This window comes from Danio rerio, chromosome 21 (genome assembly GCF_052040795.2).
Source record: "Danio rerio strain M-AB ecotype USA chromosome 21, GRCz13ab, whole genome shotgun sequence".
Classification (NCBI taxonomy): Eukaryota; Metazoa; Chordata; class Actinopteri; order Cypriniformes; family Danionidae; genus Danio; species Danio rerio.
The window spans coordinates 31,921,680-31,936,048 of record NC_141041.1 but is presented as its reverse complement, the minus strand read 5'-3'; the positions used below and the strand labels follow the sequence as shown (position 1 = coordinate 31,936,048).

Sequence of the window (14,369 nt, the reverse complement as noted above, 5' to 3'; positions counted from 1 at the left end):
GGAAACACTTGACTGATCATTCAATTAAAGTTTTACCTTTATTATTCCATCACTCAATGAGATCATTTAATTGTGAGTTGAATTACTCCATTTGTAATTGTTTTTAAATAAACTAAAAACAAAGACTTGTTTTATTCAGTTTGTTGAATTTACAATTACAATATCCCTGCAGAAAAATCCAGCTTAAACCAGCCTAGGCTGGTAAGCTGGCTTTAGCTGGTCGACCAGGCTGATTTTAGAGGGGTTTTGGTAATTTCTAGGCTGGTTTCCAGCCATTTCCAGCCTGGTCTTAGCTGGTCAGGCTGGAAACTGAACAGCAAAATACAGCTAAAACCAGCTTGATCAGCCTGGTTTAAGCTGGACATAGATGGTTTTGGCTGGACTCCCAGCCTGGCTAGGCTGGTCAAGCTGGTTTTAGCTGGTCATCTCCCAGCCTGACCAGCTAAGACTAGGCTGAAAATGGCTGGAAACCAGCCTGGAAATGGCCCAAACCCCTCTAAAACCAGCCTGGTCGACCAGCTAAAACCAGCCTAGGCTGGTTCAAGCTGTTTTTTTCAGTAGGGATTTTTGACAAAATGGTCTAAAATGATAGTTTACAAGTGCCTAAGTGGGATTTGAACCCCGTTCTTTATGAAAAGAAAGAAAAATCTGATTGGCTCTGACATTACTTTCACCAGTGGGCAGGTACTTCAATCTGATTGGCTGGTCTCTCGTGCACGTATTCAGTCTCACTGCGTTTGCTTGACTTTTGTCCACACTGGCGCCTCAAACCTTTCCTGCTTTTGCTCTCCAGAGATCCTTCTGGTAAATTGATTATTCCAGAATGTTGATATGGTTTATATATTGCTACACTATTTAGTAACAATACATGAAAAACTATGAGGTTAAGGTAAATTCTAAAATAAATACTAGTGTTTTTGAGAGTTAGGTATACTGCCTATGTTTAAGCCTAGTATTATTTACAAGTTGTTAATGAATGCTTCAGCATACTGTAGTATTAAGAATAGTGAACTGATAAAATAAAATACAGAGTGTAGTTTTTCTACAGTAAAGTGTGGTGAATTGTAGTATAATATACCCTATATTGTAAAAAACTACAGCACTGGGTCATTTGTTTATATTACACTTGTGTTACCATAGCAACTATAATATGACCCCAACAAATTAATTAAAGTACTTTACTATAGTACTGTTCAAAACCCTGTCCATGCCAATAGATGTGTTCAGGGGCCCTGTGAAACAGCTTTTCCTTAAAATGAAGAGGATGACATGGAAAATGTCCTCCACAATCTCATCAATAATGTGGAAGACAGCAGAGACGTGTTCACTTTATTTTAGTTGCCATGATAAAATGGGATTGATAGTGAGATTTATTTAAAGAGTGAATAGTACAGTAGGCTATAATGCCAAATCAAGTTTTTCCTTATTTTTATCACAGTTAAATTTCTGCTTGCGTTAGTTATATTTTTGTTTAAATGTTTTTTTATTTGATTAGTATGGTACACCTTTTGGATGATTAATAAATGTTTGTAAAACAAAATGCATTCTTTACATCCAACATCTATTCTCTGTGTCTTTAAGTGTTTGTAACTGGAAATATCTCATCATAAAACATACAGCCAAAATGTTATGGTATAATAGATAAGAAATTTAATATGTAAGTCTATTTTAGTATTTTGGTCATTGTTAATAAATAGTGCCTCAATATAAATCATATCAAAAAGCACGAAAGGAAGAGGAAACACAAGACTCAAATTCTGTATATAATCTCTGAGAGCGCGCAGGAAAATGTGTGTGTGAGCACTGCATATTTGAGAGCGAGAAAATTTGCGCGTGAGCAGCGTATATTTCAGAGCTCGCAAGCAGTTTTGTCCACAGAGGAAATCGGTGCACGAGCGTCACACAAGGTAGAGAGCAAAGTTCTTCATTGTTATGTGAAGAAAACAATGTTAATGTTTGTATAAAGTAGCCTACTTCATTGAGAATATGTGCCACAATTTTACATTGCTGCTAGACAGATTTGCATCTTCATCTCTTCAGCACACACAAGATTCAATTGACAAAATACCAAGTTCACTCAATTTTACTTTGCAGCATACAGGAGTTGTTGGTCTACTGCTGCCTCATTGAGGTTGTTTATGTAGTTTTAGTTAATCACAAGTTGATCACAGAAGACATAACATAGCACAACTAAACTTAATGAACTAGACAGCAGTAGACCTGCAATTTCTGTGTGATGTGAGGCAAAATGGACTCTATTGTATAGTGGAACTCGTTCTTGTGCAATTTGCTGTGTAGACAAGATGCAGCACTGTTTAGCACTTTTTCAGAAAATTACATTTGTGTTTTTATATATCTGAGCAATGTTCTTTCATAAAAAAAGGTTTGTTTAATAAATACAGATCTTACAACCATACATAATCTGTTCACAGTTCATTTTTCTGTTAAAAAGACTCGAAAAGACTCGAAAATCAAACTATAGGACTTTGGACTTGACTTGAGACTTGTTGCCTTTGACTTGGGACTTGACTCGGGACTTGCCTGTCTTGACTCGGGACTTGACTCGGGACTTGAGGGCAATGAATTGAGACTTACTTGTGACTTGCCAAACAATGACTTGATCCCACCTCTGGGCTACTTTATGATAATACTTTACATTTAAGTACAGCAAAAGTTTTCTTTTAACATTGTAATAACAGTGCCATTTTAATTAACTTTTAAAATAACATTTTAATTTAAACGTTGACGTTTTATTTATCTCTATTTTTGACCTGTGAGTGTGATATTGTTCAAACTATTTATTATGTTTAAAGTGGCTAAGTTACACCGGGACTTACACCGGGAGCAGAGCAGAAGAGTGTAAAGAGAGAGAATAACATCTTTATTTGGGGTCATCCACATGGGCTTGCCCGCGTGGGGCCCACCTGGAATGGCCCGCATGGGGCCAACCTGGGATAGCCCGCGTGGGGCCCACCTGGGCTGGCCATCGTTGGGCCCACATGGGATGGTAGATTAGATTAGAATAAACTTTATTGTCATTACACATGTACAAGTACAAGGCAACGAAATGCAGTTAAATGTTATATTTTATATTGTTATATTTTTAATGGTCAACAATGTAAATGACTTATGTGCTTGGCTAATCAGTTATTCCATGAAACAGCAGTTTCTTTAGTTATCCTAGTCACCAATAATAAGCATTAAATTGGGATAATTTTGACAGTTACCCCTACATGTTTTTTCCAGCCTGATCTGATCAGGAAAAGTAAGTATTTTACGTTTTATCAGTTTAGTGGCTAATTTGTACGAAATCATACGAGTTAAGTCGTATGAAAATATACGATTTTAAAAAGGAGGCGTGGCACCCAACCCCGCCCCTAAACCAACGCTCATTTGGGTGATGAGCAAATCGTACTAAATTGTAAGAATTAGATCGTACGAATTCATACGAATTAGCCACTAAATCAAAAAGTTACGAATTGCGTGAGATTGTGTTGAATTTTTTCATGTTGGAGCTCTAGTTCATGTATATGTTGCGAAGCCAATTCGATGTTTAGTGTGCATTACTTTATTAAACTATTCTTGTTGACATCTTGTAGTGAAAACAGCCTGAACTTGAGATCACGGCTGACCTGGTCTGATAAACTCACTTCACAGACAGTGATGTGACTGTCCTTCTCGGAACTGCAGATCCGCGCTCTTACCGAAAGCAGGAGACGCATTTCTATAGTAACCTCTCACGACACAACCTTTCCAATGTGGCACCTTGCGATATTTGCAAACAAGTCATATGAATCATATTTATTATCATTTGACAGTAACGGAGGAACACCGCCAAATGTAGCGAAGTAAAAGTAATGATTTTTCTCTAATATTTTACTTAAAAGTAAAAGTAAAAGTACACATTTCTAAATGTACTTAAAAAGTAAACAATACCCAACAATTTTAGTCAAGTAAATGTGATGGAGTAAATGCAATTTGTTACTACCCACCTCTGATAATATTTGTCCCAGCATGTCTTATTTCTATATTTTCTGATTTCTATATTTTAAACATTTAATCTCACAAGATAGTTTTGCAATTGGAATTGCTTCATAAATGCAACAGTGTTGTCTCTGAGCAACATTAAACTGTCAGTATAAAGACCTTATGTCTAATTATCACTTTATATGTAGTTTCCATGCAACCTCTGAATGCTCTGATGATTTATTTACGCATATTTTGTTGACATTGGCTAGTTGTTAGTTATTCTCAGTTCTGTGAATGTCTATCTCATTAACATCTGCGTTTATGGAAATGTTGTTGATTTGCATTATGAATTAAATATAAAAGGCAATACTGCAAGACATACTGATACCACTTATCATTTAGCTAGAATAGTATCACAAAATATATTTATTGCATCATATTGAGAGATGCACAGACACTTTTTCTCTCATATTAGTTTTTCCACTGGGATTCACTCTAAAATGGCATATTATATTTAGCAACAGAAGCCTAGAATACAGTAATGACATAAGAAATTACAAATGTTTTGAAATAAAACATGATGTAAACTTTTTATGATTGACTTATGACTTATTTTCGTGTTTTCATTTATTGACTCCAGACTGTTAAGTTATATATGAAATATGGCTTAACTTTTTTTCAATTGATTTAGCTGGCTATTATTAACCATTCCTTACTGTATCTTTATTTTCTTCTGCTCTATAGGAGAGCTGTACATTGGAGGTGTGGGGAAGAGCATGTACAACAGTCTGCCAAAGCTCATTGCATCGCGGGATGGTTATCAGGGCTGCCTGGCCTCAGTTGACCTGAATGGCAGACTTTCAGACCTGATTGCAGATGCTCTGCACCGTGTGGGCCAAGTGGAGCGAGGATGTGAGGGTCAGTATACTGATGCTCTGAGGCAATCATGACAACATATGAGCCTTAAATCAAATTATATTTCTGGCATGCTCAATTAAAGACTATGCAGTACACAAGATGAACATTATTGTCTAGCAAAATGCTACCAATTTCATTGTTAGTACTTGAAATGCCCAATTTAATCGCATCAGCTATGAGAGTGCTAAACTTAAAAAAATATGTTTGCTGTTTGTTCAAACTGATTATTTAAAATGAGCTGAAACAACACAATTCTTGAGATGTTTTGGAGACAACTTACTTGTTTTATGTTCAATCAACTTAAAGTAAAAAAAACAAATAAGTTAACCCATCAATTTTTACAGTGTGAGCTGTAAAACAAAATGCTGGGTTCCACACAATTCCTTCATGTTGTCCTAACACAAATCAATTAAGTTAACTTAATCTCAAGAATTAGGCTCAGGATGTATAAACTCAAGAATTGTGTTTTTACAAAGGTAACAGTCAAAAGTCTTGCGGATCCAAACATAGTTTATTAGAGGTAAGGTTGTGCAGGCAATGGTCAAATACAGAAGCAAAAGAGCAGTACAGGGGTAATCCAATAAACGTGGTAAGTATACAGGCAGGAGGTCAAATTGGCGGCAAAAAAAATAAAAACGGGAAACAAGGCAAGAATCAAAACATGGGAAAACAAACAGAGAAAAAAATGCTTTGTAGTGTTTATTAAAGAAACAAGACAACAATGTGTGAGTGAAGGTGAGGTGTACTTATATTCCTTGTTATCAGTGCATAATGACTGTGTGTGACTGTCCTGATTATTGTCAGCTGCTGTAGGAATTGATGAGCGCAGAGAGTTCTGGGAGTTGTAGTCCATAAAGAAGTAAAACAGCGAAAATAGAGATGGCGATTACACCAGACTACATGAAGTAATCCTTAACGGAGACAACACTGCTGGCGATCATAACATGTGTTGATTCAGCTCATTTTAAATAAGTGGTTTGAACAAGCTGCAGAAATCTTTTTTTTTTTTTTTGTATAGTCGGTGTTACAAGTGTTACTAAGAGTTTGGTTGTACATCAAATTCATTACTTGGCCAATGACTGTGGCCCTGAAAAAAAAAAAAAAACTGTTGGACAATGTACAGTATTTTACAATAGTAAACAGAAAGCATATGAGTCAGACTTCAATGAAGACTTCATGTAACTTCATGTCAAAATTATGGTAGTTCAATATAAATTTGAATTCTTTTTCAGTTTATAATACTTTTTTTTAAACTGTTTTCTTTGTTTGATACTATTCATTGCTGTATATTACAGGTAAGTATTTTCCCTAGTATTTGTTTAACAGGGTTGTATTTATTTAATCAAGCATACAGTAAAATGCAATATTATAAAGTAAGACTACAGTTTAAAATCTATTGACTATGTTTTTTAGTGTCATTTCTACAAGTGATTTAAAATGCAATTGATTCATGTTATTAATTCAGTCCTTGGTCTTTATTAATATTAAAGTATAAATCATGTTTGGTGGTCACACTTTATTTAAAGGTATGATTCTTGCAATTAACAAACCTGACATTTAGCTCAAAAATGTGCTCCTTATTAGCTATTTAGTTGGATTTAGGTTTTAGTTATGATTAGAGACATATAAATAAGATTATGCAGAATAAGTACTTTTATAAGTACATGAAACAGCCTATATCTTAATAATAGGCAGGTAATACATCACAAGTTAAAAGTGAGTATTGTACTAAACCAAAGATTCTATTCATATTCTTATTACAACTGGAGAATATACTTAAAAAATTGTAATAATTTAATAATGGTAGATGCAATATCTAAATCACATTTTTTTTTTTTTTTCATTTGTCTTCCTAATTTATGTCATCCTCTCCTGGTGCTATTTAGCTATTGGCTAGACCAGCATGCCTGAATGCCTCAGAGCAGAGGGCTGAAAATGAATACTAATGGAAGGAGTGGAGACAAACCAAGGAGAAATGACAACAGTGAATATATGCTGAGGTTTTAAGACATTCATGTTGCAATATTGTGCATAGTGCTACTATAAATGTTTACACCTTGAAATATATATTAGCGTAAAGAATGTTTAAATTATTATTTTTTAATAGCTAATAAAAAAATGATATTTATCTGGTGGAAAAAAAACAAACATATTTTTTCAGTACTTAACAGCAATATTGCAATTTTTTTCAGTATTTTAATTTACAGTAAATTGCTGGCAAACTATTCCCAGTGAGTTACTGTAATTTCTATAGGAAATTGTTAACAGTGTGAATGACAGCCTTAAAAGCCTTGGCAATTCTAGTGCTTCTGATATCGACAGTGCTATTGTTTGTTGTATATATAATTGCATATATTATATTTCTGCTTTTCCAACTTGCTGTTTGTTTCAGCCGGTCCCGGCACAACCTGCACGGAAGACTCATGCTCCAATCAGGGCGTTTGTTTGCAGCAGTGGGAAGGTTTTACCTGCGACTGCACCATGACGACATACGGTGGTCCCCTATGCAGTGACCGTGAGTACCGCTTTGCTCTTTAGCAGGGATTAAACAGCTTTATTAAAGAGGCTTGTTTGGCCACATTAATAAGCCGTTCAAGGCTTCTCCTTTGATAATCTCTGAGCTAAGTGTTTGAAGTACTAAACGATGTGTGCGCCGCAATGCAGTCTTTTTAATGTGCAGATAAGGCAGAACACTCTAATTAGCAAAGGGCCACAAGATAATGTTCATAAAGAGCTAGTAATGGTTTGAGTGACCCCTGATCTGAAGGTAGGAAGATATGCAATTTGGGCAGCATCAAAAATGTTTAATTACACCAAAGCTTGGAGGTGGAGCCGTGGGTTTTTTAATGTGCGCGATGCTGAATGTGTAATAAAAAAAGTCTGACTGTGCTTTGCTTGCAAACAAAAACTGGCCTTGTGCACGAGGCAGATTGAGTTTGCTTTAATAACATAGCTATATTTTTTTTGACAATAATGCTCTAGGGACCACACTAATGAGCTAAATGAAGATAAATAGGGTTAGCTGCTCTAAACAGTAAGAAAGCGAGCAGATAAGTGAGTTGGAGTGTTTTAAATGTCTTCATTACACACCTGGAGTGAGTTAAATACGCGGTTTATTAGGATTGAATGCATTTGCAAAGTTTCTGTTTTTGAAATAATTGGCATGTTCATGACGTTACATGAATACGTATATAAATAAGTGGGATCTGTCTTTGAGTAGATTTATTTCACTATTGAAAACATGTAGGTATATGGTTCAAAGACGAAAAGGGGGTTTCAAGTGTCAAGAGTGAATATGCAACCATGTTTTATATTTAACTGAATGATCGCTTATTTATTTTTGTATACTTCCACATATAAAATCACATATTTTTCTTTTAAACCAAAGCCGAAATGAAATATCACGTCTTTGAACCATGTGTGGATGTTTGTGTGTGTTATCTACATTGATTCAATTAGATCAAATTAGATCCATTAACTCCATTAGATCCTAATTTCCTTGGCCTAGGATGCATATATTCTGAATTGTTTCCAAAATTACCAGTAGCCAAATGCAAGTGGAAAGTATTTTTTTTATTGTTTTTATTATTTTATTTTAATTTAATTTAATAATTTAATTTAATTTCATTTAATTTAATTTAATTTTATTTTATTTTATTTTATTTTATTTTATTTTATTTATTTAAATTTTTTAAATTATTATTTTATTTTTTATTTGTATTTTTTATTATATTATTTTATTTCATAATATTTCATTTTATTATTTCTATTTTATTATTCTAATATTTTGTTTTATTTTATTTTATTTTATTTATTTATTTATTTATTTATTTATTTATTTTTATTTTTATTATTTTATTTATTTATTTATTTTATTTTATTTTAAATTAAATTACCCTTATTTTAAATTACCCTTCCATTACCCTGGAAATGAAGCTAATACTTTATAGACTTAATTTCTGTAATTACATGTTTTGTTTGACCTCATCAGCCAATAACTGGGAAACTGCTGTACAAAGAATCAGTGTAAATAATACATCAAATATTTACTTGGCTTATTTAGCTGTACAAGAATTAAAAGTGACCAGTATTCAAGCAGCATGTGTAAACATTTGTGAAATTTATTATGCATGAACTATAGCGGCGTGGAGTGTGTCGATGCAGCAGAACTGTGAGTACAAAACAACTTCTGCACTGTTAACTCAATTAACACTACAGACAATTGACAACAGACAACACCATACAACTCAGCTCACTCGCCGGCATCAAAGTGATAATGACTTGAAATGATCTCATATAGACATTCTTGCCTATGTTGAAGAGCACTGCACATTTGTAGCTTCAAGCAGAGGAATTAAGCAATATTATTAACTGATAATTCATGGAAACATCCTGAAGGCTGTTCATATCATACACTATGAGAGAAAAGTTTTTTTTTTTTTCTTGCAAAGAACTGAAAGAAAAAGAAGGCCAACATTTAACAGGGAAGGAATTTCAAGGCACTTCTGTGCAGGATTAGGCCATTCCAATGTGATTTAATCTGTCAGCTAATGCTGAATTCACCTACACAGCCATAAATCAATAAGCTCAATTATTCTTTCATGAAAAGTGGTTTAAACTGACAAAATACAAGGCTTTATCCAATTTAAAGTACTCATCTTGTGCTATTTTAAAGGATCCTAAATTTGTTTTGGAGGTCTTCTACATCCATCCAAGGTAAAAACATTGAAAAACATTTCAATCTTCTCAGAAACATAGTGTATGCAGCAGCTTCATGTCTTTCTCTAAGAGGGGTTTGTCTGAAAAGCTGGTTCAAGGATTTGCACTCTCTAAACTCATTCTCTCCTACTTCTTTCTGGTTTGTCAGATGTTGCTCAGTCTGTTGTGATTGGTCAATGTTTACAGAGTGTCAGACGTATTAATTACCATATCTGGGCTTTAGCGTTGCAGGCTTCAGTAGCATAGTGATACAAACAGTTACAATTGTGATAGTTTTGCTGGATATATTCAAGCCAGAAGTCCTCTTTTTAGAGGTTCTCTGTTCTGTTTTAGTCTCCTAGTGTTATCAGTTGAGTTTGACTTTTTTAGAATCCATTGAGTTGATCTCCGGGTCTAGTGGGAGCAATTTTAGCTTAGCTTTGGATAAATCATTGACTTGGATTAGACCATTAGCATCTTGATCTAATTCAAGTCAATGTTCTATGCAGAAACAGAAACTGGGCTGAACATGGACTTGCATGGTCACAATACAACTCTGATGATAGGCAGGGGCTGTTATAGACACTTTTTAGGTGAGATATACCCCATTTGATTATTTTTTTAATCCATTCAGCTGATCTTCAGGTCTAGCACTTCTAGCTTAGCTTAGCATAAATCATTGACTTGGATTAAACTAATAGCATCTTGCTCAAAAATATAAAAAATAGAACTTTAATAATTTTCCAGTTTAAAGCTTTTCTGTAGTTTCATTGCGTACTAAGACAAGTCAATGCACTTTGCTGCTGTACCATGGCTGCAGCCGGTGCAAGGATATTATGCAGTGCCTGAAAATAGTACCCAGCAAGAGTAACTAGGTAATAGTAGGTAATAGTAAACTCAACTGTCCAACAATGGTAAATACTTTAACTATAGAAGACTTGTGAAATTTGCCTATTTCCAATAAAAATTTGGAGAGTTCTTTTAAGTGTACAAAGTAAATTCTTTATGTGAAAAACATATTCCAAACTCTTCCAGGCTTTAACTCAACTACAGTGTTTGAAGGCTGTATCTTTAATGATGGATACTCTTCTTTTTTTCTCTCTCTCTCTCTCATTTGAAAGAACTGTCAGGTAAACAGCCAACCACACTGTAGGTATTCCCTTTGAAATCTGGGAAAGCATGTCTCATCCACTTGCCATTCAATTTATATTAGTATGAAAAAAGTGATTGTCAAAGGTCTGCAGAGTTTCATAGGTCAAAGTGTTCAATAAATGGAACCAAGCCAAAGTTGACTCCAGCTGATGCAAATTTCACCTTTAGAACTGTATGTGATTATGTACACCATCTGATTTTGTAGCTTTTTTCACTTTCAGTTGGTTTTGCAGTACTTGTTTAGTTCTTAAGGTGTCAACCAGGCCGCTTTTTTTTTCAAAATTGGAAAGTAAACAGAGGACATGGAAAAAGACAACACTATATTAACAAGGACATTTGTAGCACATTTGCATAATACCAGCTTATGGTTTTCACTGGCTGCTTGCAAACTTTATCTAGCTCATCCAAAACAAAAATAGTAATAACTTGCTCTCCTTCCACTCATTTCAAACCTTTGAGTTTTTTTTTTTTTAATTATTATTCTGTTGAACACAAACAAATATATTTTGAAGAATGTAGGAAACCAGTAGCCACTGCATTTTTTCCTACTATGGGAAGTCAATGGTTACCCGTTTCAAGCTTTTTTCAAAATATCTTTTTTGTGTTCAACAGAAAAGCAAAACACATAAAGGTTTGTAATCACATGAGGGAGAATAAATGATGAGCATATTTAATTATTTTAGGGTGAACTACCCTTTAAATGTGAAGTTTAGAATAATACGCTCATCAAGTTTGCTGTACTTTGTTGTGATTTTTCTTTCCATTTCATTGTGTCATTTTGTATTGTTGTTTTGCAATTTTCTTCTTCTACGACACAGTACATAACAATCGTGCGCATTGCCACCTAGTGGACTCTTCTATATCAGCTTCACCTTGCCCATATGCTGGGATACTGGGATAATAGTTTATAGTTTATAGTACAGTGCTCAGCATCATTTAACCTCACAAATCTATCTTTTAAATCAATATTTTAATAGGAAGCAATCCAATATTATATTTGTGCGTATACATTAGATTAGTCAGTACTGAAGCCAAATCTGGAGCTCATCTAAGAAAACAACTTACAATGATGGTCCAAAAACTAGTAAAAACCAAATGTATATGTTATAGAAAAATATTAAATACAAAATTTAAAGAAGAAGAAAAATTAAGAGAAGCAAAATAAATAAATAAATAAAAAATAAATAAATAAATAATGGAAAAAGTGAGTTAAAATTCACTAAATAAACATTTCACTAAATAATTCTTCAAAATCATCTTTAAAAGTGAGTATTAAACCATTCATTGAAAATGAAATAAGTAAGAATTAAAATTATGTAATGATTCTATAATAATAATATTAAAAATACTATTATGTATCATATTGAATGAGTCCATGACCCACAAAGTTATAAGGGACCATGTTTGGGAATTGATCTTGTATATAATTTGAAAGATTCATAAATAGCTGAGGTACAACTGGTAAAAATCTTGTACCTGGGGGTTAAAAAAACTAAATAAAATACAAATAATAAATAAAATCTAATCTTAGCATATGCATATTACTTATTTAATTATTTAAATACAATTTGGGGATTTACTGTAGAAAATGTACAAGATGTCTTCATGGAACATGATATTTAGATCATGGTTTATCTGTAGTCAACATTTGAAGCGGATCATCACCTTTCATCAAAGTTGTCCTTTTGTTTTTTGGCATTAAACTAGATTTGTAGTCCAGGGTGACATGTTTTAATAGTTATTCATAATGTTATATTAATGTTATAAGCAACAGCAGTAAGAGCTGAGGACTCACAGCAGAGTATCTGTACCCCTTACAGATTTCATTGGCTAAGGATCACCAATAGGCCCTCTGACTGAAATCCAAAACAATCAATCAGTTTATTTTGTTCAGTGCCATGTCTGGGAGTTAGAAAATATAGCACAGATGTACAATAACATTTACTGATGTGTAAAACTCTTGGACACATTTTAAAGATTCTATGCCAGACTACTGTACTTATTCTTTTCAAAAATCATGATCATTGGTTATTGCGAGATTGCTTTAGTTCCATATGAGAGGCTTTGTTTCTAGATTAACTGTTAAAGAACAACACACACATACACACACATATCACAGAAATCCTATAGAATTCCACCAATCAGATGATGGCTTCAAATCATCTGAGGTGTTTCCAATAATGCGTGCCATATGCATCAGATGCTCAGGAATGGGCGTGACATCTGAGGCCAAGACTGGATATCCTTATATGGGCTTTCATGGAATTGCTGGCGCTTTTTGGTGCCCTGACAGACGATTTGAATTTACTAAGCCTCTTTTATACCAGCAGCGCACCTGTTCATCCTCGTCCGCATGAAAGACTATGGAAGCAGGCTGCAGGTGCGACGAGAAAAACAATCCTTCAAAAGTCATTTCCACGCGATCAACAAAATCCGGTGGGCAGCCACAGCGAGCTGGAGCGGCTTCACTAATGCATGACTCATTCCCTTCCTCAAATACTATGACAAAGGCAGTCAGTCATGTTTTTTTAGCCTGTCCTCTACAACAGTGACTACAAACCTTTTTTAACTCATGGCCCACAAAACCAAATATGTATGTTTTTGCGGCCCACTGCAGGTTTTATATAGATGGTGTGCTTAATGAAATGGTGTGTTGGTTACCTACTCAGACAAAAGACAGTTAATTGTCTTTATTGGGTAAACTGTAAATTATTTAAATAAAGATAGATATCTAGATATCCTAGAGAGGCTCAGGCTGACACTTAAGAAAATGGGAAAACCAAATTGAAGGCCTAACATGCACCTTCAACCTATACAAAAAATATTTTGTTAAAGAGCCCATATTTTGCATTTTAAAAAGTCATCAGTTGGATTTGGCGGTCTCCAACAACAGGCTGATATGCATGCAAGGTCAAAAAACACTTTGATTGTTTTATAATATGCATTTATTTTGACCTAATTCTAACAACGACTGCAACATAATTTGTTCAGCGTTTCATTTGTTCCCAAACCCCTCTTTGAGGCTAATCCGATAAGTTCGATGACCCAGTCTGTTGTTATTAGTCGACTGGGTACAGCACAAGACAGAGAGAAACGCCCACACCGGGTAGCAGAGTGAATGTAATAAAGTAATGCAGTTAAACCTCAAGTAATAACAGCAACACACATTCAGTATTAACCCACACAGAATTATTTTGACGCACGTGTCTAGAAGCAGCTAATATGGAAAGGATCTGGCACTTCATATTTGGCGATGTACCATATCAACGTCGACACATTCAGGCAAAAGATCTGAACCCGACACGATTCATTTATTCATCTCTGAGTCAACTATTTTGTTAAAGAATAAGTAGTTTTAAAAACAAGGTACTTTCAGATTTAAAACCTCAGCTGGATGTTTTCATTTACTTAGTGCTGTGTTACACACTGCATAGAAGGCCATTTTCAACAACCCATAATGGGGGCTCTTTAACACATGGTCCTGTTTTCTCATATCAAATCTTGTTCCTGTTGTATCGGGTTCTGCAAGAGAAGGTCTCTAGGTCAGATGAGTAGTCAAAACCATGCATTTAAGAAAAAAAAATGTTTTAAATAAGAGAGTTATTAGACCAATGGAAAAAGTTGAATACTGA

General features: G+C 34.3%; 1 protein-coding gene across 35 annotated transcripts in view; it reads left to right on the top strand.

Moving 5' to 3' along the window:
• nrxn2a (neurexin 2a) overlaps nt 1-14,369 on the top strand; it is a 762,095-nt gene that overhangs the window by 350,202 nt on the left and 397,524 nt on the right. For all 35 annotated transcript variants that reach the window (XM_087299962.1, XM_087299955.1, XM_087299951.1 and 32 more), the window contains 2 exon segments: nt 4,714-4,887; nt 7,280-7,402. In XM_087299962.1, the coding sequence (XP_087156088.1) occupies nt 4,714-4,887; nt 7,280-7,402 (297 nt within the window).